A 26,753-nucleotide genomic window follows, 5' to 3' on the forward strand; every position below is an offset into this window, starting at 1 on the left:
CCCATCCTGTTTATTTTGTTATCCCATTCATTTTTGCTATTAAAGACCACTGATGGATGCCATTTTGCCACCATGACTATATGCACACAGTGCCTTGGAAACAATGCAAAGTCCCTAGGCAGTCTGGGTAAATAAAATGAAGGCCACCCTGTAACAGTTGTTGAGAGAAGAAGCTCTGCCACTGCTGGAGAAAGATGATCCCTCCTGCCCACAAATGGTCAATAATAAAAAGTCAGTATGGTGTGGTGTCATGCAAAGTGTTAAGACTAGGACTCAGGAAACCCAGCTTCAAATTGGCTAAAAAGCTCATTGGGTGACTTGGGCCTGTCCCTGCCTCTCAGCCTGACCTACCTCACAGGGTTGTTGTGGGGGATAAAAAGGGGAGGGGAGAACAATGCATATCTCCTTGAGAAACATGGAAGAAAGGTGGAGTATAAATGTAATAATAAAAAGTAAACGTATTGACTTTGCTAGAGGGGCATGGGGTTGTTGGTTTGTGTTGTTTTTCTTCTTGTTTTTCTTAAATGTTTTGTGTTTTTATTTTGTATTTTTAAACTGTGCACCACCCTGAGATCTACAGATGAAAGGCGGTATAAAAATTTAATTATTAATAAAAATAATAATAGACGTGTATGATTTTAAATGGTCCCATTGTTGACTACAGATTTTCATTCATTTTGAAATGAATACTGACTGCACCCCTAGGATTTTTGGTTGTGTGGGTAGACTCTAGTAGTAGAGAGCAGAGGAAAAAGTAGTCTGTTCACCTAAATACTTTTGTTTGAACCATTAGAAGGCTTTTCTTTTTTTAACTGCTGCTGCTGGTGGTGGTGGTGAAATGTTAACTTTGTCTTTTCTTTTCTTTTCTTGGCAGCTGGGCAGAAAACTGAAATGTTATGGCTTGGTAAATTGATTGATTGACCGACTGACTGCTGGGTAGTTAGTCAGGCTTCTATAATGCGAATAAATTCTTAGAGGGAAAAAATATATCTGTCAATATATTAATTATGGAGGAAGCAGGTGGGAATATGTTCACAGCTTTTGACATCTCCCCTGACAGTTTAACAGTTATACAGTCAAGACATGCAACTGAGGTAGCCTGTGTCCTCTGTCAGAAGGACATCTGTTCTATGATGTTTCATAGATTGGAACAGTGTGGAACAGCTGTTTGCTGTTGATTTTACAAATGTTTCCTAATTCATCTTACTTGTGGTTTTTACATTTGCAGCTTTTTGAACTTTCTGCTTAAAACAATGTTGAGCTCCCCCCACCCCCAGTCGTAGAGGATCATATGCTGAATTTCTGTTTAATATCTATAAGATAAGAGGGTAACAGTATGTATAGGCAGAATGGACGAATTTGTCAATTTCATTTTGTCTCTGTTTTTCATTCTTGCAATTATAAATTCAGTTTTCCACATTTCCACAGCAGCTTAATTCCCCCCCCCCCCAGTAAGTGCAAAGGACCACTCTGCAACCAGTTTGCACAAAAGATGCTTAGGCAGGCAATCACAAGAATCTGGCATCATGTATATGGAACTTTTTCTCCAAAACCCAAGTGTAGTGCAAGTAATGTTTTCTACATTTTTATTCCTCTGTGAAATGAACACCTCGTTCTCTGACCACCCGCAAGACTCCAACACAACAAGAAGCGTGCGTGCCCACCCACCCACTCACTCACTCACTCACTCACTCACTCAATAATGAGCATTTGGTTCAAACCTTTTTTTTTGCTTGGGTTTGCTAGAGGTGATATTGTAAGGGGCCACCAATTTGTGTCTTTGCCTTGGGTCAGGCTTAGCAGGATTGTAATGGGACACAGGACACACTGTTGTGCTGTGTTGGAACTGCAGTAGTTGACCTGCTTTTGAATGCAGATCAATAACACTGATTCTTGCAAGGGAAGGGCCTCAATCTGCTGTTCATCCCTGCTTGTTCTAAATAACTTCAGCCTTTCCTTCTATTATCTGACAGACATTTCTGTGCTACAAGAATCATTGATCCGGATAATTTTGATGAACCTAGTCCGGAAGTAGGGGGAGTGTTGGAATTTTACAAATCTCAGATGCTACCCCGACATTATCTATGGCTTTATGAAATACATAATACCCTTTGGCAACTCTTTACCCCCACCGTGCATGCAGTGATTACAGAATGCCTTTGTGTTATATCTGGCATATTTAACCTTCTGTATATAAATCATGGCAAACAAAATAAACCAAATAATTTTGTAAGCAGGGACCTGGATATTATTTCATAGGCAGGGAAACATTTTGAATCCGCAAATGCTTATTTGCTCATTATCAGCTACTTGTGAAATAACCCCAAGTATGCAACAATAAGCTACATGTGCCTGCTTGGATAGGCAGAGTCAAAAGTATTCACAGGAAAGAAATCTCTCTCCCAATTTTAATGCCTTGGAAGAATGCAAAGCTCTTAATCTACTTTCCATGTGGCGTGAAAATAGTGTATGCATGTTGGTCCAAAGTGTAAGAAAAAGTTACAGAAGAAAGTAGTATATTGGGCTAACCTAAATGTTGTGTTTCTCCTAGTAGGATACTGTGTACTACTAGATGATAATGACGGTGGTAATTTAGGAAAGATGATGAATATCTGGTTAGTTCCAATGCAACTTTAAGAAAAACAAAACAGTCAGTAGAGGCATGTGCTCATAGTTTGTAGATAGTATAATTTGAATTTGATATGACTGTATTTAATAACAATAATAATAATAGATAAAGCCATTTGATTAGGTGTGCCTTCCCCCAGTGGGGAATGAAGTTAGTATGTAAATGACTTTGTCACTGAATAGTTGTGATTTGGGCCTCATTCTGTTCCAGGGATTTCCAGCCTCACACCCACAGGTGCCATGGAGCCTCATGCAGATGTCCCATACACTGAACGTTTCTTCTTCTTTTTCTTTAAAAAAGGTAAGCCTCAACCATCCTAGAAAGAAAGTCACCCTTCTAAGCAATTTATGTGAAATGCGCAAGTCTGCCTGCTCCTGTCAGTGTTTTTGGCCAATGTGGGAAGTCAACACTGTGACTGATGAGTTGTTTGGACCCCAGGCAATAGGAACTCCTAGAGACCTAAAGAGCTGCTGTTTCCCCTTCCACTTTAATGTTCTTTTTCCTGATTCCACCTTATTTTCTATGCAGAAATTGAACACGTTAAGCCTTTTATGGGATGGCAATACAACTGAGTGAGATAATACAGACAACCAGTTTATACCAAGTGGTTGAATATATACATCATGGTAATAATGAGTTAAAATTGCAAATGACCAAGCCATGTTTTGTTCTACAGATGAAACAGGCCTTCTTTTCTTTTGGTCATCATAATTATGACTTAGATACATGCTATAATGTGATAGCTTAGTTGGTAGAGCATGAGACTCTTAATGTCAGGGTCATGGGTTCGAGTCCCATATTGGGCAAAATATGACCCTTGTGGTCCCTTCTGACTCTATGTGTGCTTATGTTTTGGTCTCTGAAGAAAGGGTTAAAGACAGTTTATCCTTATGAAAAGATTACTACTGTAGTGCAAGATAAGTTGTGAGGGATTTATCAACATCTTTGAGAAGAAGACACCGCTTTGAGGGAAGTGTTAAGATTAGATTTTGTCTGAGTGGCTATTTTGAACACACCTCCACCCACACCTCCACCAGGAGCCTACTGTAGTAGTACACATTTACAACTCATTTTTAAACTGTCTTTCTCCAAACTTAGGGCTATCTCATACATGACAGTTATGACTATGGCTTAAATTAGTATTCAGGAAAAATGTGCAACTTACATTGGCAATCATGCACATTAAATCTCTCTCCCACATCCTGGCCTGCTTGAATGACTTTTGCATTTGACCAAAGCAAAGCACAAGACATCTGGAAGCCCTTTTTAGGGCCAAATGACAAGATACTACTTGAATGTTTAGGATTGAAGTCTTGTGCCATAAAAGCTTTGAAACTGATGCTGTAAAAGTTGCTTGTGTGTGTGTGTAAGAGAGAGAGAGAGAATTTGGGGTAACAAAAGAATGAGTGGGAAAGCCCCCTGCCACTTCTCTGTTCCCACTCACCTCCTCCTGAGGTGGCTTTTCCTGTGAAGTAAGAGCTACTTATTACACAAGTTTATGCCTACAGTTTGGCGCTTAGTGTCTCATGTGAAAATGACCGTAGATTGGTTGGCAACCTTCTCTAACCTTGCTAGACCCTTTATTGAGAATAGGGCCGTCAATGGCTACTATCCATGATCGATGTTCTCCTTTCACTGTCAGACAGTATATGGTTGCTGGGGGTCACAAGTGGGGAGAGTGCAGTTGTGCTCATGTCATGCTTCTGTTCTGTTCTGATGTACTTGCAGCTCTGCCTCCTTATGAACAGTCTCTCTAATGGCTTCTTAATCATTTTCTCTCTTATTTGCCTTTCTGTCAAGATTATGTTCATCTACCCTTTGTACATGGGCATACAACCCCATACTATCACTGAGAGCACCTACGTAAGTGTAATTCCTGATGCATTTCCTGGTGACATGAAATTTATTGAAGACATCGTCATAACTTTATCGCTGCCCTCAAACATGTCATTCTGGTTGTTGTTGTTATCATCATCATCATTATTTATTTTAAAAGCCTTGTTTTGTTTCCCTCATTTGACTACTTATATCTATGTTGAGAATTAATGGCTAAATAGAAAAAGGGAGCCAAGTTTTTAAACAATGGGACTTAGGTTGTGTGCACACTATACGTTTAAAGCATATTTCTCCTCTCAAAGCAATCTAGGCACTGTAGATGGGTAACTGAGGGGAGGAATGAAAGGCAAATAAAGCACAACCCAGTCTGTCAAACTCTGCTCACTATTGTGAATGACCGCCAGAAGCAGAGTAGCAATGAATATCCAGGAAAAAACAGGAAACTGTGGAAGCTAAAGTGCCGAATGTACAGAGACATCAAAACCAGATCTTTATGACCCATTCACAATATAAAGCCTCCATATGGAAGCACCTTAAGAGTAGGTAATAGTGGGATTCATAGTCATACACAGGATAAGGCAGCTTCCTATGTGGTCATGATTTTGTGCCATTCTCTCTGACCAACCGGGATGTCCACAGCATGCCCACTCCATTTTGAACCCTGGCTTCCTCTATTCTCAGCATTGCTTCTCCATTTGTTGGTTCCTATCCAGCCAACGCTTTAAGATCTTCAGTACCTCACGGGGGAAGATTTCTGGCACCCACCTATTTGTATTAAGTGTACGTGGGATAGAATATATGAGATGGAATATGGAGGTAGCTATGAATTTGTTGTGTGACCTCATACTGGCCCAGAATATCACTCACATTTCCATATGCTGTAATGGAACACAGAGGATTTCAACTCTTCCCATCTCCTTGGGAATGTTCCTGTCCTCAGAATCAATGTGAAAGACTGTCAGTCTTGTTCAGTATTGTCTACACTGGCAGACAGTGGCTCTCGAGGGTTTGAGGCAGCGGACATTGTTTGGATGGAGTGACCAGCTTATTATTGGTGGGAAAGTTCTGTGTGGATTTTATTTCTTCAGTCATTTCAAAAGCTTCCATGGAAAGTTTGGTAGTGATATAGTTAAAACACTTTCTGTGACATAAAGGAAGTTGCAGTAGATTGTGTCCTAAGTGCTCAGCCACAAAGTGATTCCATCAAACTAGCTACCCACTTAGGCTGATTATCGTGTTGTAACACGAAAGAACACCATAAAAATAGGAAACAGCAGGCACTCTTAACTGCTGAATGTATGGCCTGCCATTTCCTTGAGGTGTATTGGTATTAACATCACTTGTTAGAGGTTTTGACCATGATGCATGTTCAAATGTTTAGGAATTCAGATAAATGTGAAATTGCTTGGTGTGCAAAAGCATAATAGAATCATAGAGTTGGAAGGGACCACAAGGGTCATGTAGTCCAATGCCCTACAATGTAAGAATCTTTCACCCAACATGGGGATTGAACCCATGACCCTGAGATTAAGAGTCTCATGTTCTACCAACTGAGCTATCCAGCTATCCCTTCACTCTCCTTAGAGTTTAATCTCTTAATCTTTACTGGAAAAGTTTGAAAAGAAAGAGGGGAGGTGGGAAGGTATTGATCACAGAGAAAATTCTTGAAATAAATGATTGCTCCCATTCACATGTTCCTTGTGGCTTGCCAAAGAGTTGCTACGGTTTCTAATAATGGCTTGGTCTGGCTTTAACCCCCACCCTACAAAAAGAATGTTCCAGTTCATCTTATCAGCTATCCGGCAAGAAGTTTGTGCAGATCATTTGATTTGCTGCAGAAAGAATGACTGAAATTACTAGGTGCTTCTGATGCTCTCTAAAAAGCTAAAAGTATCTGTGAGGGGACAAATAGCTTTATACACCACTTTGAGGGGTTTTTTCTACAATCAAGCAGCATATAAATTCTATGAAATAAATAAATGCAACCAAAGATGGGTATTGTCAGACTTAATGAACAGTCTCCTGCGCAATCATTGGGTTCCCCACCCCCGCAAGCAGTGTTAGTACTGTATTCTGTTTTCCTAGTGTTTCCTTACCTAATAATTTCCCCGTCTTATGTGATCTTTTACACAATGTGAAACCACTTCTATAAATGTGCAATCTAGTGCATGTCTAATGCTCATATCTGTTTTAATTGCTTCCAGACAAAACTCAATTGGCAACCCCAATAACCCCAGAAAATTGTGGGATGGAATTGGGGGCTGTATCCTGGTTTTCTGCTTTTTCCCGCTGTTTTTGTTGGTGAATTATGGGGAAACAAAACATATGTACATGTGCTTATGTAGCACCCTGCTTGTGGTTAACGCTTAGCTGGAATGAAATATTCAACGCAGCAATAGAGAAATTAAAATAATAATTTATTTGTCAGACAAATAAATGAGAGGCTCAGTGGTATGGTTACCAAGCTCTGGCCTGGCCTCTTGCCATCCTGGCCAGCACTTATATTCCCTTAATCCAGCCCCCTTTGCTCCTCCTGTGGCTGCCTCTGTCCAATCAGCCTGGTTGAAATTCCTATTGGCTGTTTGGTAGAACCAATCACAAAAGATACACCCACAAAAGATACACCCACTTCCTTGCCCTTATAAGGGAGACAAAGAGCTATATATGTGACAAATAAGTAATAATATATCTTACATGGAATCTTAATTACCAGCTCACCTCTTGCCCTCCTTGCCCTATTGCCTTCTAAAACAAATGTTTAATCTTACATTTTTATGTTCAACAGATGTCAAGGATCTTGAGTTTCACATCAATATTGAAAGATTTCCTTCATTTGAAAGTTTCTAAACAAATGCCTGACAACCATATATCAAGAGTGCTTGGATGGCGTCTTCTGTCTGGCAGGGGGGCTAGGCTGGTGGCTGACTTAATTTCAGGATAAATACAACTCTTACAACCATATGAAATAAGAATCTAGCATTCCTTAAATCCTTTGCATAATTACATTTAAGCCAATATATTTAAGCTAATATATTTCATTCACTTATCATAGGTAGCCTTTTAAAAGGAATAAGGCCTTTGTAAAGTAAAAAAAGGAAGGAACTCAGTAAAAACAGCTTTTAAAAAGAAGCCTCTTCAGTTTACACCTCCCCCCTTTCCCCCTCCTTTCCAGCCTCAAAATAAAATAGAAAGAAGCTTCTTCTCCAGCCAAGCCAGTTGCCTTTTTCACTGCTCTTGGCCTTTCAACCTTAGAAAGAAGATCTGGCTCATTTTACTGGGAGGCACATTGGTATTATTTTACTATTTACCCTTGCCTTTAATTGTGTTTTCTCAGTCTGCAAGGGCAGCATATGTAATTCTCCCTTTTTATGACTTTGAGAATTGTTTTTCTACTATAAATCAATGGGGCCCCCTTGTCTTAGGAGAAAAACCTCTTGCCAAGGTTCTTTCTGCCTGGCATGAAACATTTGAAAATCTAAGCCCATTTAATTTAGGAACCTGATCAAGATATAAGCCAATATAAGTCTTGATTAAAAATGCAGTCTATATTCAGATGCCACATTCCCCCCTTTCAAGCTCAAGGACCTTCATCCCAAGTGTCCTTGATAGCTTGACCTTCATCATATTCCTGAGGTAAAGCTCTGTATAGGGCCATGATATGAGGTAGAGTTTCATTTGAAACCATCTTGCTAATTGTACTTCTAAAACATGAAATGATACATGGCATCATACATAAAACCATTACCACTACTGTCAAGAAAAACAAGCAAGACAATAGTATCCCTTTGAGTCCTGTGACATTAGGTAACCAATTGGTGAGCCATCCCATATCCCATCCTTCCCATGTTTGTACTGGGACATGTGCTATATTCTCCATCTTTGTGGCCAACACACGGATTGCCTCACCATTATCTGAAATGTTAAAGCAACAGGCATTCCCTGTCAAGTTCAAGACTCCACATAAGCCTCCCTGCCTGGCAAGTACATAATCCATTCCCATTTTCAGCTGCAAAATGGCGGCTCTACTTTCATCCAACTGTTGTGCAATAAGTCTCAAACTCTGTGCCGTTGCATTGGTTACAAGTTCCACTACTGCTTGCAATCGAATTATTCTGTTTAGATTATAAATAGGATCCCGTGCCCCTTGTATGAGCTCACCAGGATTCCAGGAGGCAGGATCATAATAGGCTATAATGCGCTCTGGCGGCCAATCATCAGTACCGCTCCAACTTTGGGTACTTCCTCCTGCTATATGAGAAATATCAGCATTCCTTCGTGTTCGCCTGGCCGAACTAGTGGGCATAATCCACATTGGTGGTAATACCCAACCCAAGAAACAAGTCCCACTCCATTTGGAAGGGAGTTTCTTGTATGCCCATTCTCCACATATCCACCACAACCATCGGGTCTGAGGTTTTTGGTACGTGGAGTACAGAAGGCGAAATACCAAAAGAGGTAGAGAGTTCACAGTGCAGTATGTTAGATTGCCTTTTTCTGTCACAGTTATGTTCCACACCACTTTCCATGCATGAATAAAAGGAGGTGCACAGGGCAAGGTATTCCGAGTTCGATAGGTAGTACCGTGTGCCCAGGTATGACTATTCTTAATATAATCCCAGGTATAGTGACAATGAGAAGAGCCTATCATGGGAGAATCAGCTGCATCTGATGATTTATGTACACAGAATTCCCCTTGTACAGGTATAACTCGTAATGGTTTAGTTGAGTTCCATCCGGGGAAATTCTGTATTTCTGTTTGGTGTGGCATTTCGCTTACCATACCAATGGCATCTAATGGTATCGGTAATAAGGGCATACCTCCCTCTGAATCATCTGGCCCAAGAGAGCAAACAAGGCAATTGGTCCTATTTGCAACATTGGCTACCATTTCAGCTAAACCTACCCACATATTGTGGTCATGGCTGAATCCATATTTAGCCAATTTGGTCAGATTCAAGGACCCTTCCCCTTCCCAAGGGATCAGGATTAATAATAAAATCATGTTGATGTCTAGTATATGCATTCCTTCCACAAAAGATTACCTTATTGTGATAGCAAATAATTATTAGCCCCAATATAATTCCCCCAGTGACAGAAATGGGGAACCACCAAGACCAAAACATATATCCCGAGGATCCCCAATGAGTAATATCTCTGATAATTGTTCCACAAGGGGGCAGTCAATCAATTGTATTAGAGAATCTTTCCGTTCACAGTCGCTGGTTCAGACGCTCCTCAAGCTTCAGGCGTGCGCAGGTCAGCCAGCTTCCAGGTTGTGGCTGCAGCAGGCCGGTCGTCAAATGTTGCCCGTGACCTAGCCCGTTCCCGGTAGGGCTAGATACAGGGGTTTTTGGAGAGAGTTAGTTTTAAAGGATTAGAGGGGTCACCTTTGCACGTCCAACTGCCTTCGGACTTCTTCAAACGAGAGTGATGAATCCAGGGGGTCACCTCAGCTACCTTCACCGCTGTTGGAGTAGAGAGCAAGACGGTGTAAGGTCCACGCCATTTAGGTGCAAGTGGATCACGTTTCCACTCTTTCACCCATACGCTATTGCCAGCCTGGAACTGATGAATCGGCTCGGCAATGCTGCACGGCGTGCGTTCGAGGGCCCACCTGTTAAGAGAAACAAAAACACGGGAGAGAGATTGCACTTGTCCCTGTGTCACATGATCTCCTATTTGTTTAAGGTCAGCTGGAATATCCTGAACAAAGGAGGGCGGTCTCCCATACAGGAGCTCAAAAGGTGACAACTTAAGTCTTTTTGTGGGTGCACACCGAACACGAAACAGTGTTATGGGTAACACATCTACCCATCCCAATCCCGTTTCCTGGGTTAATTTTGCCAATTGGGTTTTCAGAGTCCGATTCATTCTTTCAGTTTTCCCTGAACTCTGAGGCCTATATGCTGTATGCAGTCTCCATTTTACTTGTAGGACTTCCCTTCCCATCCTTCTGATTTCTGAATTTTCTTACGAATATCAGAAGCGCACTGGGCCACAAATGTAGCAGTAATCATTCTGCTGTTTTCAGGGGCTTCAGGGTCAAAAGGAGTCCATATACGATAGGCTTCTTGCAGCCTCTCTAAAAAGTCTCCTGGACTCTCATTTGGTTTCTGTTCTACTTCTGAGACTTTAGACATATTAGTGGGCTTCTGGCATGCCCTGCGGATACCTTGCACAAGTGTCTGGCGGTAGGTGGTAAGTCTGGCCAGATGAATTCCATTGTTTGGATCCCAATTAGGATCTTCCAAGGGAAAGTTATCTTGGAGATGACGGTCAATATTAAAAATATTTCCCACTCTGGCCTGCTCACGCAAATATATCTGTGCCTTTTCAATTATGTCTCTCCTTTCCTCAGTGGTGAAAAGAGTATTTAGGAGCTGGCGACAATCTGTCCAAGTAGGGCTATGAGTATTTACTATTGAAGTCACCAAGTCCATCATAGCCTGAGGTTTTTCTGCAAAAGATGGGGTGTGTGTTTTCCAATTCATCAAATCTGTAGTTGTGAATGGAATATATTGCAGGGTCGAAGTTCGAGGTGGCCGTGGTCCGGGTTGCCCGTTAACCAGCGCAGGCTCCTCAAGTGCATCAAATACTCTTCTAAGAGGGGCTACTACGTGATCTTTCTCTTCGCTTTGCTCTAGGGGCCTCAAATCATAGGGGATGGTATTTGTCCCAAGGCGTTCTTTTAGCAGCTTTATACGCCTGGCTGTATTGCTTGCTGACCGATTAAGGTCTCCCTGTAACTTCTGTAATAATTCTCTAGGACTTGGATGTACAGGGGTTTGGGGTGGGCAATCAGTTGTTCCACTAAAGGAGACTGTAGATGCAGGTCTATTAGGAGTCACAGGTGGAATAACCACTTCTGCTTGGGCTTTATTATAGGACTCCAATGCCTCCTGAAGATATTTATCATAATCTATCAAGGAATCAAGCTCTGTGACTCCACTCCCATTATTCATTCCACTTTCTTGCCTTGGGGTTACAACTGGCGGAGTGTTTGAATTAAGCTCCCTTCGATGTGGAGCATAGGGTGGAGGTGGAAGCACCTCTTCCTCTGGTCCCTCAAAAATGGGTTTGAGTTTATTTGGCAAGATTCCTTTCCTAGCTTCAGCTTTTACAGCCAATAATTTGCATCGTTTGACTTTGCATTCCATTATCCATGGAGGATTTTTATTTAATGTGCTCAGCCAGGAATCTATATATGGAAATTGTTCTGGGCACCCTCCAGTTTCTTTGGCGATGTTAGACCAAAGTTTGCTTACTAAATTTATATCAAAAGTTCCCTGAGATGGCCATTCAGTATTTTGTTTCGGCCATTCTAGTTCACATAACGTTCTCAAGCGCTCTGGCGTCATTTTGACTCCATATGCCCCTGAGAAGGCTTTCTTAAAATTATTTAACATACACTCAAGAGGTGTATTTTCCCCCTTTGAACCCCCAACTCCCATTGTATGGCCCTGTGAAGTATCCACTCAGTCACTCGCACACACACTTCGTGAGTTTCCTTGCCCAGATGGAGTCGCCTCACTGGGAACCGAAGTACTACCCACTCCACACTCAGGTCAGCTACAGATTGCTCTGTACTTTCTCACACATACAATGCGCTAGATACTTCACCACACTCTACCTCCCAATTTTCCCTTTTCCTCCACCAGATCACCATCTGATGTACCCAACCACCTAGCGTACTCAGTTTCCCCTTACTGAGACGCAGAAGTTTGATCAAGACTTCTCTTCCTCCTAATTAATTGGAGGGCCAAAAATCCCTTTGTGCACTTACCCTTGGTTGGTTCCCTGTTTCCCCCGGTCCGTCGCCGCCAGTGAGCAGGGTATCAGACAGACGAGTCTTCTGCGTTCCCCCTGGAAAAATTTACCAGTGCGCGCTGGGTAAGCAGTGGTCCTCTCTCTTGTACCCTGCCCAGTAGGGCGAAGGGGCTGCGTTCCAGCAGACCACTTATCCGAGTCACAGTGGCACCATAAAATGTAGCACCCTGCTTGTGGTTAACGCTTAGCTGGAATGAAATATTCAACGCAGCAATAGAGAAATTAAAATAATAATTTATTTGTCAGACAAATAAATGAGAGGCTCAGTGGTATGGTTACCAAGCTCTGGCCTGGCCTCTTGCCATCCTGGCCAGCACTTATATTCCCTTAATCCAGCCCCCTTTGCTCCTCCTGTGGCTGCCTCTGTCCAATCAGCTTGGTTGAAATTCCTATTGGCTGTTTGGTAGAACCAATCACAAAAGATACACCCACAAAAGATACACCCACTTCCTTGCCCTTATAAGGGAGACAAAGAGCTATATATGTGACAAATAAGTAATAATATATCTTACATGGAATCTTAATTACCAGCTCACCTCTTGCCCTCCTTGCCCTATTGCCTTCTAAAACAAATGTTTAATCTTACATTTTTATGTTCAACAGATGTCAAGGATCTTGAGTTTCACATCAATATTGAAAGATTTCCTTCATTTGAAAGTTTCTAAACAAATGCCTGACAACCATATATCAAGAGTGCTTGGATGGCGTCTTCTGTCTGGCAGGGGGGCTAGGCTGGTGGCTGACTTAATTTCAGGATAAATACAACTCTTACAACCATATGAAATAAGAATCTAGCATTCCTTAAATCCTTTGCATAATTACATTTAAGCCAATATATTTAAGCTAATATATTTCATTCACTTATCATAGGTAGCCTTTTAAAAGGAATAAGGCCTTTGTAAAGTAAAAAAAGGAAGGAACTCAGTAAAAACAGCTTTTAAAAAGAAGCCTCTTCAGTTTACACCTCCCCCCTTTCCCCCTCCTTTCCAGCCTCAAAATAAAATAGAAAGAAGCTTCTTCTCCAGCCAAGCCAGTTGCCTTTTTCACTGCTCTTGGCCTTTCAACCTTAGAAAGAAGATCTGGCTCATTTTACTGGGAGGCACATTGGTATTATTTTACTATTTACCCTTGCCTTTAATTGTGTTTTCTCAGTCTGCAAGGGCAGCATATGTAATTCTCCCTTTTTATGACTTTGAGAATTGTTTTTCTACTATAAATCAATGGGGCCCCCTTGTCTTAGGAGAAAAACCTCTTGCCAAGGTTCTTTCTGCCTGGCATGAAACATTTGAAAATCTAAGCCCATTTAATTTAGGAACCTGATCAAGATATAAGCCAATATAAGTCTTGATTAAAAATGCAGTCTATATTCAGATGCCACACTTAAAGGGTGGGGAGTGGTGTATGATGATGTCACACCATGTCCACCAGTGTGAATTAAATTAAGTGTCATATATAATTTAGTGACATGGTCAGATATCCATCAAAAAGCCACAGTTTCATAATGTGACAGGAACATTTGAAAGTGGGACAGATGAGCTGGCATTACAACTGTGCTAGCTCCCACCCTCAGACACAGTACTTGGACTCTCAGCTCAGGGAAACCAGAGAGCTTTATTCAATAAATCAGTATATGGTATCAGCATTAGTTCAAAGTGCAGGACACATGATTCACAAGTCTATAAGCTTCTAAGATTCATGGCTAGGCAGCAGCTAAGATATTATCTCAACATTTGACATGTTCCTCCTGCTCAACTTTTGAAGTGGGGCAGGACGAGTAATTTGCATGGTTCTTGTCCCAGGCAAAAAAGACTACACTTGCAAGCATGCACTTCTGTGGGTGTGCTGGGTCTGTTCACACCAACACAATCATTGGCACATCTTTGACAATGGGGCCTGAGTTGGTTTCTCCAACTCAACTTCTGCCTCTGATTCAACTGGCCCTATTCATTGGCCAGCAGCCTCCTTGGTTACCATGGGAACTTCACTCTCAAGGGGTTGGGTAAGATTGACTTAGACAGTTTCCACTCCCCATCTCTGATGTCCAGTAACAAAGGGGTCAATCAATCAACTCACTGCTTGGCCTCTCCCCATCTCTGAACTCTGTATCCTTCTCCTTCTCTGCTACATCCTGCCCCAGTTAATGCCACAGGACCCATGACACTAACCTGGAAAACTAAAGTAATAAGATCCGTATGGTGCCAATATGGCCTGAGCTGCTTCTTGGAACTTTGGTTAGGTGTGTCTGCCCCATGGACAGTGCAGTAAATAGTGCAATACTATATATTTCTGTTCAGAAGCAGGCTCTATTGACTTTAATGGGACTTACTCTCAGGTAAGTGTTTATTGGATTGCAGATTAAATTACTGAAAAGTTATACTCTCCCCTGTGAAGGAAACCAACCCTAGTAAGTTTTAGTAAGAAATAACTACTGCTCAGAAAAGAGAGAGAAGGATTTTAAAATATTTCTTTCTTTCTTTAAACCACCTATCATCTGAAACTCTTGTAGCCACTTACAATATTTAAAACAAGCAACAAGATACTAATATTTAGTATTATTTATTATAGCTATATTATACTATAGTTCTGGTATATAGTCATTTAAAACAATATTGTTATTTGGTATTATTTATATATAATACTATAATTATGATATATGGCCATTATAAAACTGGTTGGTATAAAACTGGTTGGTAGATGCCCTTATCATTATAAAACTGCACCCTTAACTACTCTATATTGTATTGACTTGCTGTGTGCATAGATTCTGAAAATTATTTTTTTAAGGCTGCAATCCTTAATGCTAAAGACCCCCTGTAAGTTTTCTTAGAATGAAGCCTGCAATCCAGTGACTTTGGAGTAACTCCCGCTGAATTTGATGGGACTTTACTTCTGGGTAGCCATGCACTGGATTGCGCTGTAACCTGTCAGTCTTGTTTGGGCAACTTCCTTCTTGTGCTGAGTGGTTTGAGAGCTGTAGAATTAGGGCTCCAGGTTTTGATGTTAGATGCGTCACTTTTCTGTGCTCAGGAAGTTGTGACGCAAGTCATGGGTTGGGTTTGAGGTTTTGGAAACCTTTTGTAAAGGCAAATCACTCTCCTTGCCCTTTTGCATTTGCAAAGTAACAGTGACAGTTGGAGGATAACGGAGGCATGCAGGCCAAAATGCAGATGCTTGTCAGACATAACGGGAGGATTTTCGTGGCGCTTTGTGTAATCCTCTTTATGGGATGCACAGTACAAGGTAAAACGGCAAGTGGCTGTTTTCTCTTTTTTCTTTTTCTGTAATCTTCTTGTTGTGCTACGCAGCCTGATATAGGAAAAACAAGGCTAGTTAGTTGTGCAATCCTACACCTGTCTACTTGGAAACAAGTCCTACTGAATTCAATGGGACTTAACTCCCAAGTAACTGTGCAGAGGATTGCTGTCTAAAACAGAGCTGCTCCATGTCTTTCTCGTGTGGATTTTAAGATTAGCATTATATACAACACCAGTCATGTGTTACTCCAACCCCACATATGAATGTGGAGGTAGCCTTGCTACAGCAGAGCAATTTCTTTGCATGGGTGGCTACCCTGATGTGTTGCTTTTATTCTTTTGAAAAAGGAGAGGTGTCTGCTCCTGCTCCGCAAACACAGGAGTACACTGCCTCTAAAGACTTGTAAATTAGAAAGGGCAGGGGGAAGGAAAATAAAAGTGACCTAAAGAAGGCTGACTGAGTTACTGGGCATTGCTAAAAAAAAAAAGGAAAAGGTTGTCTTCTTAATGCTCAATACTCCTTGTTTTGTTTTCAGTAGGCATGATGTGCTCTCCTATGTGTGAGTAGTGCAGTTGGGGAGCACGTATATATGGGGAGGGGGGGAATATGGTCACTGAATGACATTGGTATGGTCTGTGGGGGGATGTGTGTCACGGACGCTAAAAAGTTCAACTATCCTCTACCCAGCACCTTACAATGCAACGGCTATATGAGCTGTGTGCCTATGTGCACAAGTCAGTGAATGGAACTCCATTTTTCACAACAATATATTATGGTTCGAGCACCTGGAAAATGCATTTGGTGTACTAGCTGGGAAAGCTGCTGTACTTGCACTTTTGTTATGCAGCAGCTAGTCATTAGGAACGTAGAACCTATTATAATTCGGCTATAAAGTAATCATAAGAAATACTTTCAACATCAACAAGTTCCAGTCTCTGTAAAGGTAGCATACACATATATTTGGAAATAAGTTTCATAAGTAAAGCTTAATAGTTTCCACCCTTACTTTAAAATGCTATTATAATTTTCAAATGATTGATGATACAGTGGTACCTTGGTAGTTCAACGCCTTGGTTGTCGAACAAATCAGCTCCCAAACGTCGCAAACCCGGAAGAGGGTGTTCCGATTTGAGAACATTTTTGGAAGCCGAATGTCTGATGCTGCTTACGCGGTTTGCCTTTGTTTTTGAACTGTTTCTGGAGTTGAACGGAATAAATTTGAGAACCAAGGTACAACTGTAATTTAAAGCAACGTTTCCCAAGCTGTGGGTTGTGAGGCCTGTGCAAGTGGGCTTTAGAATCCTAAACGAGTATGATGAATGCCACTTACAACTTGTAACCAATCATGGGAAAGCCTCAAGTCTTACATTTGAACACTTGGGAAATGTTCTCTACTGGTTGGCAATAGATGTGGTGACGGTTCACCACAAAGTGGTCATACAGGGAGTTGTTTTGAGTGACTATTACAGTTCCCCTCTGATGTGCAGGAAGATTCCCCTAATTAGGTGATATTGCAGTTAAAATACATGAAACTGACAGCTGCCAAATACCTAAGACCCAAAATTCATGGGACAGTAAATGGATGAGTCACCATACCAAGTACGTTTGGACTTATGGGTTTGAAATTTGCTGTATTTGGAAAGTTATAGAAAATAATAATTAAAAATGATATCTTATCATTTTAAGGTAATATTTGATTTATAAAGTAATAATATTACCTTAGATGTGTTTCACCTATGTTCTCTATATTATAATAACCAAATATGCACCAGGGAACCCAATTCTATGCAGGTCTATTCAGAAAAAAGTCCCTCTGAGTTTAATGGGGCTTACTCTCAACCCTAAGGCTGCAACCATAAAGGGACTTAACCCAAGCAAACTTATTAAGGATTAAACTGTCAGTTCCACATACCGGTACTCATTTTTTAAGTCCTCTGAGCTGTTTCTAGTAACCTATTGTTATAGAGTTAGGGTAGAATCCAACCCTGTGTTTGGTCCATCAGCACAAGGATTTCTGCTTGTGTAATGGAATGTTCTCCCTTCTGATCCCCCATGTACCCCCTAAAATCTGTTTGAAGGGTCCCACTAACCACCTGCACTAGATTTGGGGGGCACCATTGGGAGGAACGAGAGAAGGGGAAATTCTATTGTAGAAATGGAAAGTTTGCACTGACAGGATGCGTTAGTATACTACCCTCGGCTGGAAAATGTAGACACTGTTTTGCTCTGAGCCAATTTCTAGGCGCCTTGTTGATTTTGTTTGATTGGTGTGTGGTATGAAAGAAAAAAACGAGCTGTTTGAAAAGGCATTCAGCTTCCTCTGTTAGGGCTTCAGGTTGTCTTGTGGTACAAGAGGAAATTTGTGTAAATGTGAAGAAATTGAGGGCTCTGTACCTCAGGAGTTACCACACAGGATACATGAACAGCTAAAAAGAAATGCAATTCACAGTCCAACGATCGGGACGTATTTATCCTCCCCCACACCATACATTTAAAGCACATGGCCTCCCCCAAAGATCCCTGGGAACTGTAGTTCTCAGGGTGCTGGGAACTGTAGCTCAGTGGCGGGGGGGTAAACTCTAGTTTCCAGGATTCTTTGGCAGAAGCTATGTGCCTTAAGTATATAATGTAGATGTATAGCAAACTCATTCTATGAGTGATGGTGCTTATGTAGCCAACGGGGCACCATCCACACACAAGAGGGGAGGTATCAGCACTTAGGGGCACCTTAAGGTTGGCAGAAATAAAAAAAACCAAAATCTTCAGATTAAAAATCCCTAAGGGTGGATCCCTCACAAATGACTGACTGATGACTGAGCATGCTGTGTAGGCACAGAACACCGGCTGACTAGCTGACTTTTGGCAGGGAGAGGAAATGGAAATGGTCAGAATGGAATAGAGTATTGCAAAGTACCATGTTCTGGAAGATGTCCTGAACAATGAGCACTTTACACTGCATCATTATGCTGAAGGTCTGACTTGTGAGACCTCTCATTTTCAAGTTTCCTTGGGATAATAACATAGTGCCACATGTCGAACTGTGGCTCATCTTTTGGCGTTTCACAGTAAGCATATATGGCAATATGTCCTCTTTGTATTCAAACCATTAAGCTCTCCATAGAAATGGCTAAATCTGTCAAATTTAGTTTATTCTCTGTTTCTCATTTACCTCATCATGAATTCAATTCTCCACATTTCCACATCCGTTTGTGGGAGAAATTGTCCTACTGAAAATTCACCAGCATTTTAGTGTGAATTTCTCCTAACTGACACCATTGTGCATGCAATTTTGCGTAATATACACCTTTTTGAAAAGCATTTCTCTCTATATATTATTGTATGATATTTTCATCAATATATACTTTTTAATGCACACTTTACATGACTAAACGACTAAACAACAACAAACCCCAGTCCAGTACAGTATATGTCTTTTTTTCTTTTCAACACATTGCTTGATTGGAGAATCAATTCAGGAAAGTGTATCTTTGAAGGATGCCTGTGTTTTCAGTTCATGTATTGTTTCGGAAAGGTTGAATTAGGTAGATTTGCCTTTAATGTTAATTTCTTCCACATTCCTAGCTCTGGCATCCAAAGAACTGATTTGGTTTACATAAGGGCACTAGCCCAGCGGATGTTTTGATTCCTCCCTTCCCTTTGAATGGCAGGCAGCATGCCATACACACAAGCCGCTTTTGTAACACTCCTAGATTTAAAAACTGGCTGCTGTTTGAGCAAAAGAAGTGCAGAATCCCGCTTGGGCTGATGAAAAACAGTTTTCACGATTTTTTTATCTCCTTGTTAAACTGCTGCCTATGGCACTTTTTAAAAAATAGCTCAAATAAAATGCTGTTTGAAACTACTATACACAGGCTAAAGATAGCAATCCAAAAGTGTCAACAGGAAACAACTTTCAATAGCTACCCCCCCCCAAAAAATATTCCTTAATAAAACCAGTCTGTGCTTTTCAGAAGGCTAGGAAAATAACTTAGGCAAATTTTGAAGCAAGTATAACAGGAAAAACACTGCCATAACTTTAACTTAAGTTAAAAAGCAACAAAGGATGGACACAACTATAAAGCTTGCTATGTGATTAGTTAATACTATTAAAGAACAGGATGAAAGTTTAATTCCGCAAATTGAAATGCTTATTTCTGCTTCTTTGATCTTTGAGTTGGGGGGAGGCCTGCACTGGAATGTGGTTAAGCTAAAACGGAAGGAGTTAAAGTCAGAAAGTATCTAGGAAACATCTGCAGTAACTATTTATCACAAGTGGTAAACGGGCCTTTATGAGGATTTAATCTATTCTTATTGCCTTTATCCAAACCACTTTCCTATCCTTTGTATTAATATACCTGTTGTTTCTGAACAGCGAAAACCCAGAAGTAAATGCTTCGGTTTTCAAATGTTTTTCGGAAGCCGAATGTCCGAAGCGGCTTCTGCTTGAGTCCAGGAAGCTCTTGCAGCCAATCGGATGCCACGCCTCGGTTGCTGAACATTTTGGAAGCCGAATGGGCTTCCGGAATGGATTATGTTCAACAACCGAGGTTTGACTGTATTCTGTATTCAGGCCCAGTTTACTCAGATTATTTTCAAACTGGTAAGTATGAGATTGTACTTGCCAATTCGAATATACTGAGGAAGAGGCTATGGAATTTTAAGGCTGATCTCTCTGTGTCTTCCATCAGCCACCAACTCTGCTTTGGTTACTCCCTGACTCGGAACCTCCATATTTTTAAATGTTACTGTGCATATATGTTCAGAGGTGCCCATTTTAATATTAAGCTACTGATGGTTTTCCCATGAAGTGATATTTGTGAGAAGCTACTCATCCAGAGTAGGTTGCTAACCTTCAGACCTTGGCAAAAGACAACCCTGTTTGGAACTTGAATACTGAATTTTCTGTTCTGTTTTCCATAAAGTACAGTGTTTGCATTAAATGTGAGGAGTCTGTATTAGTATTTAATGCAGGGTTATCTGTTGATATTTAATTGTTAAGGGTTATGAATATACCTGATTCTAACAAATGTACATTTTCACCAGGGGCTCCTGTTCAGTCCGGCCACTATGCGTGGGTCAGGTGCAGACCTGGTGCCAGTTCTGCAAATTGCATTGAAGAGCGAGGGCTAAGCTTTGTGATTCCTGATGGAAGTGCTAACATGATCCTGCCTCCCATGGCTGATCCAATGCTGTAAGGAAAAAAAAACTTTTGTCTTTAGTACTTATTATGAGTTTTCACTAAGCAATGTTTACTAAGCAGTGTTTACAGGATGATGATGCAAAACGCAATAGATTTTAGGCAGCTGTACTGATGCCATGAAATATTTTTCATTTAACTACTATACATCTGCATCCCCATTACTTGGATTCAAAAAAACCACAGGCAAATAGAATTGCTGCTCCTTTTCCCCCGGCAGCGTTCCTGTGCATTTTACAGCAGCCTGACAGATTACCCTCTGCTTCTTTTCCAAGCTCCTTTCACAGAGGTGTGTGTGGAGTGGGGACCTATTCTTTGCTAATGAAGCTCTGCAAAACACCATCTATTTTATTTCTTTATATCCTGCCTTTCTCCCATTATAGGAGCAAAGGTGACTCACAACATGAACGAAAACAGATACAACTAAAAATATACAATCAATATAAATATTTTAAGAAAATAAATAAAAACAAGTAGCCATATTAAGCACAGCACTGAAAATACTATAGCTATTTTAAAGCAAACACTAACACAAAAAGAATATTCAACACCCACCCTGCCTAGCCAAAGGTTTGTCTGAACATAAAACCCTTTGCCTACCAGTGAATGGAAAGCAGAGAGGGTGCCAACTTAAGCCACCCGTGAAAGAGAGTTCCACAATCTGGAAGCAGCTACTGAGAAGGCCCTCTCTTGTTTTCACCAAACGTGCCTGGGAAGGGACTAAGAGAAAGTCTTTCTCAAGATCTCAAAGCCTGGGAAGGCTCATATAGGGAGATACATCATATCTACTAGGGATGGGCAGGCATTAGACTTGTAAAAGGTAAAGGTACCCCTGCCCGTACGGGCCAGTCTTGACAGACTCTGGGGTTGTGCGCCCATCTCACTTAAGAGGCCAGGGGCCAGCGCTGTCCGGAGACACTTCCGGGTCACGTGGCCAGCGTGACATCGCTGCTCTGGCAAGCCAGAGCCGCACACGGAAACGCTGTTTACCTTCCCGCTGGTAAGCGGTCCCTATTTATCTACTTGCACCCGGAGGTGCTTTCGAACTGCTAGGTTGGCAGGCGCTGGGACCGAGCAGCGGGAGCGCACCCCGCCGCAGGGATTCGAACCGCCGACCTTTCGATCGGCAAGTCCTAGGCACTGAGGCTTTAACCCACAGCGCCACCTGCGTCCCCTGCGCCACCTGCGTCCCCTTGACTTGTAGGATCCCCTTAGACTTGTAGAATCTGCTTAATCTGCTTAATTTTAGAAGCCTGAGGTCAACTAAATAGAGGTGCAGCACAGTGTCTTGGATGTTATATGCAAGGAATAAAGGTTGCCTCTGGGTACATGCTCAGCCTAGGGCAAAAAACCCTAGTTTTCCCCAGCTTTGTTCCAACAGCCCAACTTAGAGTATGGAGGGGGGAGGTTACTTTTAGTTGTTGCTATGTTTGGACTACTGGAAGTCAAACCCTAGCGGATATACTGCAAACCATCCAGCAATCTTTCAATAGATCCCGATCTACATTCTGCTCATACTTTATCTACGCATTGGCAGGGCTGTAAAGACCCCTGACCATTAGGTCTAGTCATGGCCGACTCTGGGGTTGCGGCGCTCATCTCGCTTTATTGGCCGAGGGAGCAGGCATACAGCTTCCGGGTCATGTGGCCAGCGTGACTAAGGGAACCAGAGCAGCGCACAGAAACACTGTTTACCTTCCCGCCGGAGCGGTACCTATTTATCTACTTGCACTTTGACATGCTTTTGAACTGCTAGGTTGGCAGGAGCAGGGACCGAGCAATGGGAGCTCACTCCGTCATGGGGATTCGAACCGCCAACCTTCTGATCAGAAAGCCCTAGGCTCTGTGGTTTAACCCACAGCGCCACCCTCGTCCCTTGGTGGGGCTGTATATGTAAACAATGAAGCAACCATGCCTCTCATTTATTACAGCAACCCTGTCAAGTTGCTTGGGCTCTGCCCTTAAGATTTTAGCTCAAATCCTCCGAAGTCTATGTTTCATCAATTCCATTTTTACATTTACTCCACCTTTCTATCAGAATCGACAACACCTGGAGTCCACCTCTCAGTTTCTTGGAAGAATATGACTCTCATCAGACTCTCCCTGATGTCTGGCTGTAAAAGGGCACTCTTCCCTAGCTACACAGCATATATTTCTGATGTAAATGGTCCAATCTCAGAGTTAGCCCACCCATGAGGCTAGGCCAGATGACTGCCTCAGATGGCAGGATGCACTGGGGCAACAGATCCATATGTAGATCTTTATTCTCCCCTTGTTGCCGATGTAGATCTTCACTTACCACTTCTTTCCTACTGGGGAGGGAGCACATCATTTTGTGCTTTGCCTCAGGTGCCAGAATGGCTTGGGCCAGCCCTGTCCTATCCTTCATTTCAACATCATTAAATTGGTTCAGTTCATTCCCAAGATTCGTTCGGAGAATGAGGATTTCAAAGTTATATCCAAGGTTTATAATAACTACTACTTCTTCTTCTTCTTCTTCTTCTTCTTCTTCTTCTTCTTCTTCTTCTTCTTCTTCTTCTTCTTCTTCTTCTTCTTCTTTGGCTATCTTTCAGAATGAAGAAATTTCAAGACCACCCTGAACACTTTCTAGTTTCTGGAGATGAGTATGGATCAGGAAATGAAATTGAAGAAGAATATGGGTCAGGCATCGAATTTGACACAGATGATGCCACTATTTCTGACCAGATCACACCTGATCCAAATCTGAAGTTTAAACTAAAAGATGAAGCTTTGTTTTTCCAAGATAACAGACTGTAATCTGTTATGGCAATTGCAATCTAATTTCTTGCATGCTTTTGTGTTTTATGATTAAGTGAAATGACACCCAGTCAAAAGTGTTATAAAAACTATCAAACAAACTATAAATGCCTTAATTTTTTAGTGCTTCTCTTTGGTATAAAATGTGCTGAATGCAAGCGCTCTCTTTTTTAAAGATGTAAACTCGCCTTCCAAAATTTGGAATTTATTTTTAGTTGTCGTAAAATAGAATCTGAACATATCAGCCATTTGTTCAAATAGCATTTGAGTTAGGGGGAAATACAATTTTTAAAAAGCAGCAACTTTGGTCACATCCACAACATATGTTTAAAGCACATGACTATTCCCCAAAGATTCTTGGAACCTATAGTTTTGTGAAGAGTGTTGAGAATTGCTGCTCTGTGAGGGGTAAACTACAGTTACCAGGATTCTTTGGGAAGCCTTGTGCTCTAAATGTCTGGTATGAATGTGAAACTGAATTAGGTAATGGAATGTGAGGTAAATTTCTTCCGAATGCCTCACTTCCTTTTACTTGGCTTTTGACTTAGGGATGGCTCACTCTTTTTAGCAGATCCAAGGCAAGCCAGCAAGAGTGTGCCCCATAGCCCTTGTGTGCTTCTCAATGATCTGGAGACACATTCTACATTTAGCCATGGAGTTGGCCATGTAAGAAGCAGTGAAATAACCCAGACATTTCCACTGCTTTGGGTTTGGTGGACGTCCTTTGAATTATACCATGCTACACAGTTTCCTAGTCTGTATAACACTTTTCAAAAGTTTCATTAGTTTGCTATTCTTTTTTTTAAAAAAAATGACATTCCGGATAGTGATGGAGAAATCTGTCAGTTTCTCATTCTTCCCATCTTAAATTCAGACCACCAAAATTCTGCACCAGTTTGCATTAAAAAAGGGAAAAAACACTGTTACAAAAATTTGTATGCATTTGCCCTAATGTGGTATAAACGCTTTTTCTAATATACACATTTTTGCAAGCAATTTCACCTAATATAATGCATTTTGTATGCTATTTTCATTAATAAAATGTATATATTTTGGGGTACACCTTCCCTGGATATACACATTTTAAACATATTTTCGAGTTGGAGAACTGCATTGAAACATTTGGCGAAGTGGATAGGAAGTGAAGGATAGCTGTCTTTGCGTATTGTTTCAGGAAATACAAATTAGGTCGGTTCATATTCAAATGCAAACCAAACCAAACCAGATTTCTTCCCCATCCCTAATGCCAGACCACAAAATAATTATACTTAAGTTCTATCCCTTCTGAAATTTGTTATTTGCAATCTGAGAAACTATACTGCTCTAATCACCCAAGTGTTCTTGTCCTGTTTCAGTTATATCATCATAATGTGGCCTTGTGTTTGCAAATCTGCACATCCTGAATCTTTTATTCATCTTAAAAGCAGCTACAGAACTTCTTTTATAGTATACTTTAAACTGCTTTCTAACTTTGCCCTGATACTTGCATTTATTCAACTATTATTCTATTAAAATCTAGATGCAATGAAAGACTCTTTTTATTTCTTCAGTAATAATCTAAATATTCTTGGTTATACTGCCATAAATATGGTGCTAATGTTATCTAAGCTACAAGACTTGTGAACATGTTAACGTAAAAGACACAAGAAAATCCACAAATTGGAGAATATACATATAAAATGCATATTTCAGCAATGCTTTACATGAGAGAGGGGAAGGTTAGATTGTTAGATTATTATATGCTATAATGTTATCTGGACAGTGTTACCACCCACCACTGCCCATTGCTCTGATTACCATTTGCTCTGTTTACCATAGGCGTATGGAGAACCTAAAAGCTTGCACACTGTTTTTTGATGTTCTGGTTGGCCGAATAAATATGGCTGCTGCAGAAGTGAAGAGTGATACTGGCTTAGTTTGAATATTTTTGCTATCCAAGACCTCTCTAATCTGGTCTGCCTCCCCCTTCAATGGTAGTGGCTGAGAAGCACTAACACTTGTGCTAACCTAGAACTGTTCTAAGGAGCTGCCGCATGTACATACAATCTAGTGCCAATTTAGTGACTGTGGGTCCCTCCTCCAGCCACTTGACTGTAAGTAGGACAGTATATTTTGGAACCTTGTTGTGTTGCAGAAGTGCTGCCTGAGGCGAGACTTTCAGCCTGCATGACTCCCAGTACACACACACTCTGTCCCCACTTCCACCCATTCAGTAGATGCCCAGAACTGATGGCTTCTTACTGAAGAATAGGGATGCCCACTGTGCGTGCAGCAGGAGGTATATACTCTTTTCCATATCATTGTACAGTGGTACCTTGGGTTACATACGCTTCAGGTTACACACTCCGCTAACCCAGAAATAGTGCTTCAGGTTAAGAACTTTGCTTCAGGATGAGAACAGAAATCGTGCGGCGGCAGCAGGAGGCTCCATTAGCTAAAGTATGCTTCAGGTTAAGAACGGACCTCCAGAACGAATTAAGTACTTAACCTGAGGTACCACTGTACAGTCATACCTTGGAAGATGAACAGAATCCATTCCTGAAGTCTGTTTTACTTCCAAAATGTTCGGAAACCAAAGCTTCTGATTGGCTGCAGGAAGCCGCATCAGACATTCGGGTTCCAAAGAACATTTGCAAACCGGAACAGTCATTTCCAGGTTTGCAACGTTCAGGAGCCAAAACATCTGAGTACCAAGGCGTTTGGGATCCAAGGTAAGACTGTACAGTGGTACCTTGGTTCTCGAATTTAATCCATTCTGGGAGTCTGTTTTACTCTCGAAACCGTTTTAAAACCAAGGCACGGCTTCCGATTGGCTGCAGGAGCTTCCTGCACTCGTGATAACTAGGGAAAGGGCCATAGTGCAGTGGCATAGTGTCTGCTCTGGCTGCACAAGGTCCCAGGTTTGATTTCTGGCATCTCCAAACTGCCTTTTTGAATCTCTGGAGAGCTACTGCCAGTCAATGTAGAAAATACTGAGTTAGATGCGCAAATGGTATGACCCAGCACAAGGCAGCTTCCATCTTGCAAAAAAATTAATGGGAGATCCAGGTAGAGCTTCCATCATGCAGTGGACAAAACAGGTGAGAAATGCTTTAGTTTAGAGAGGAGAAAGAAAAAATGGAGGGGAGACAGGGCAGAGGCAGGGACTTACGGCTTCCCTGAAATAATCTTGGGAACTGTAGTTTGCTAAGAGTGCTGGAAATTGCAGCTCTGTAAACTACCGTTTCCCAG

General features: G+C 41.4%; 1 protein-coding gene across 3 annotated transcripts; it reads left to right on the forward strand.

Annotated features, from left to right (window-relative positions):
• On the forward strand, positions 1-24,321 carry SRGN (serglycin). Of its 3 annotated transcripts, none has more exons than XM_083740634.1 (5): positions 1-231; positions 1,429-1,568; positions 2,840-2,929; positions 20,591-20,738; positions 23,318-24,321. In XM_083740634.1, the coding sequence occupies exons 1-5, from the start codon at positions 215-217 to the stop codon at positions 23,520-23,522; spliced, it is 600 nt and encodes a 199-aa protein (XP_083596760.1). In that variant the 5' UTR covers positions 1-214; the 3' UTR covers positions 23,523-24,321. The 3 variants fall into 3 exon arrangements, with proteins under 3 accessions (XP_083596760.1, XP_083596759.1, XP_083596761.1); XM_083740633.1 differs by lacking the exon at positions 1-231 and adding an exon at positions 401-426; XM_083740635.1 differs by lacking the exons at positions 1-231; positions 1,429-1,568; positions 2,840-2,929 and adding an exon at positions 15,182-15,532.
• Positions 24,322-26,753: the final 2,432 nt, after the last annotated feature.

This window comes from Podarcis gaigeae (genome assembly GCF_964106915.1).
Source record: "Podarcis gaigeae genome assembly, chromosome: 5".
NCBI lineage: Eukaryota > Metazoa > Chordata > Lepidosauria > Squamata > Lacertidae > Podarcis > Podarcis gaigeae.

Bases quoted from the DNA above. Each gene is read 5' to 3' on its own strand.
- SRGN (XM_083740634.1), top strand. The intron at 2,930-20,590 runs GTAAGCCTCAAC...CATTTTCACCAG, and splicing joins CTTCTTTTTCTTTAAAAAAG to GGGCTCCTGTTCAGTCCGGC. The intron at 20,739-23,317 runs GTAAGGAAAAAA...GCTATCTTTCAG, and splicing joins CCCATGGCTGATCCAATGCT to AATGAAGAAATTTCAAGACC.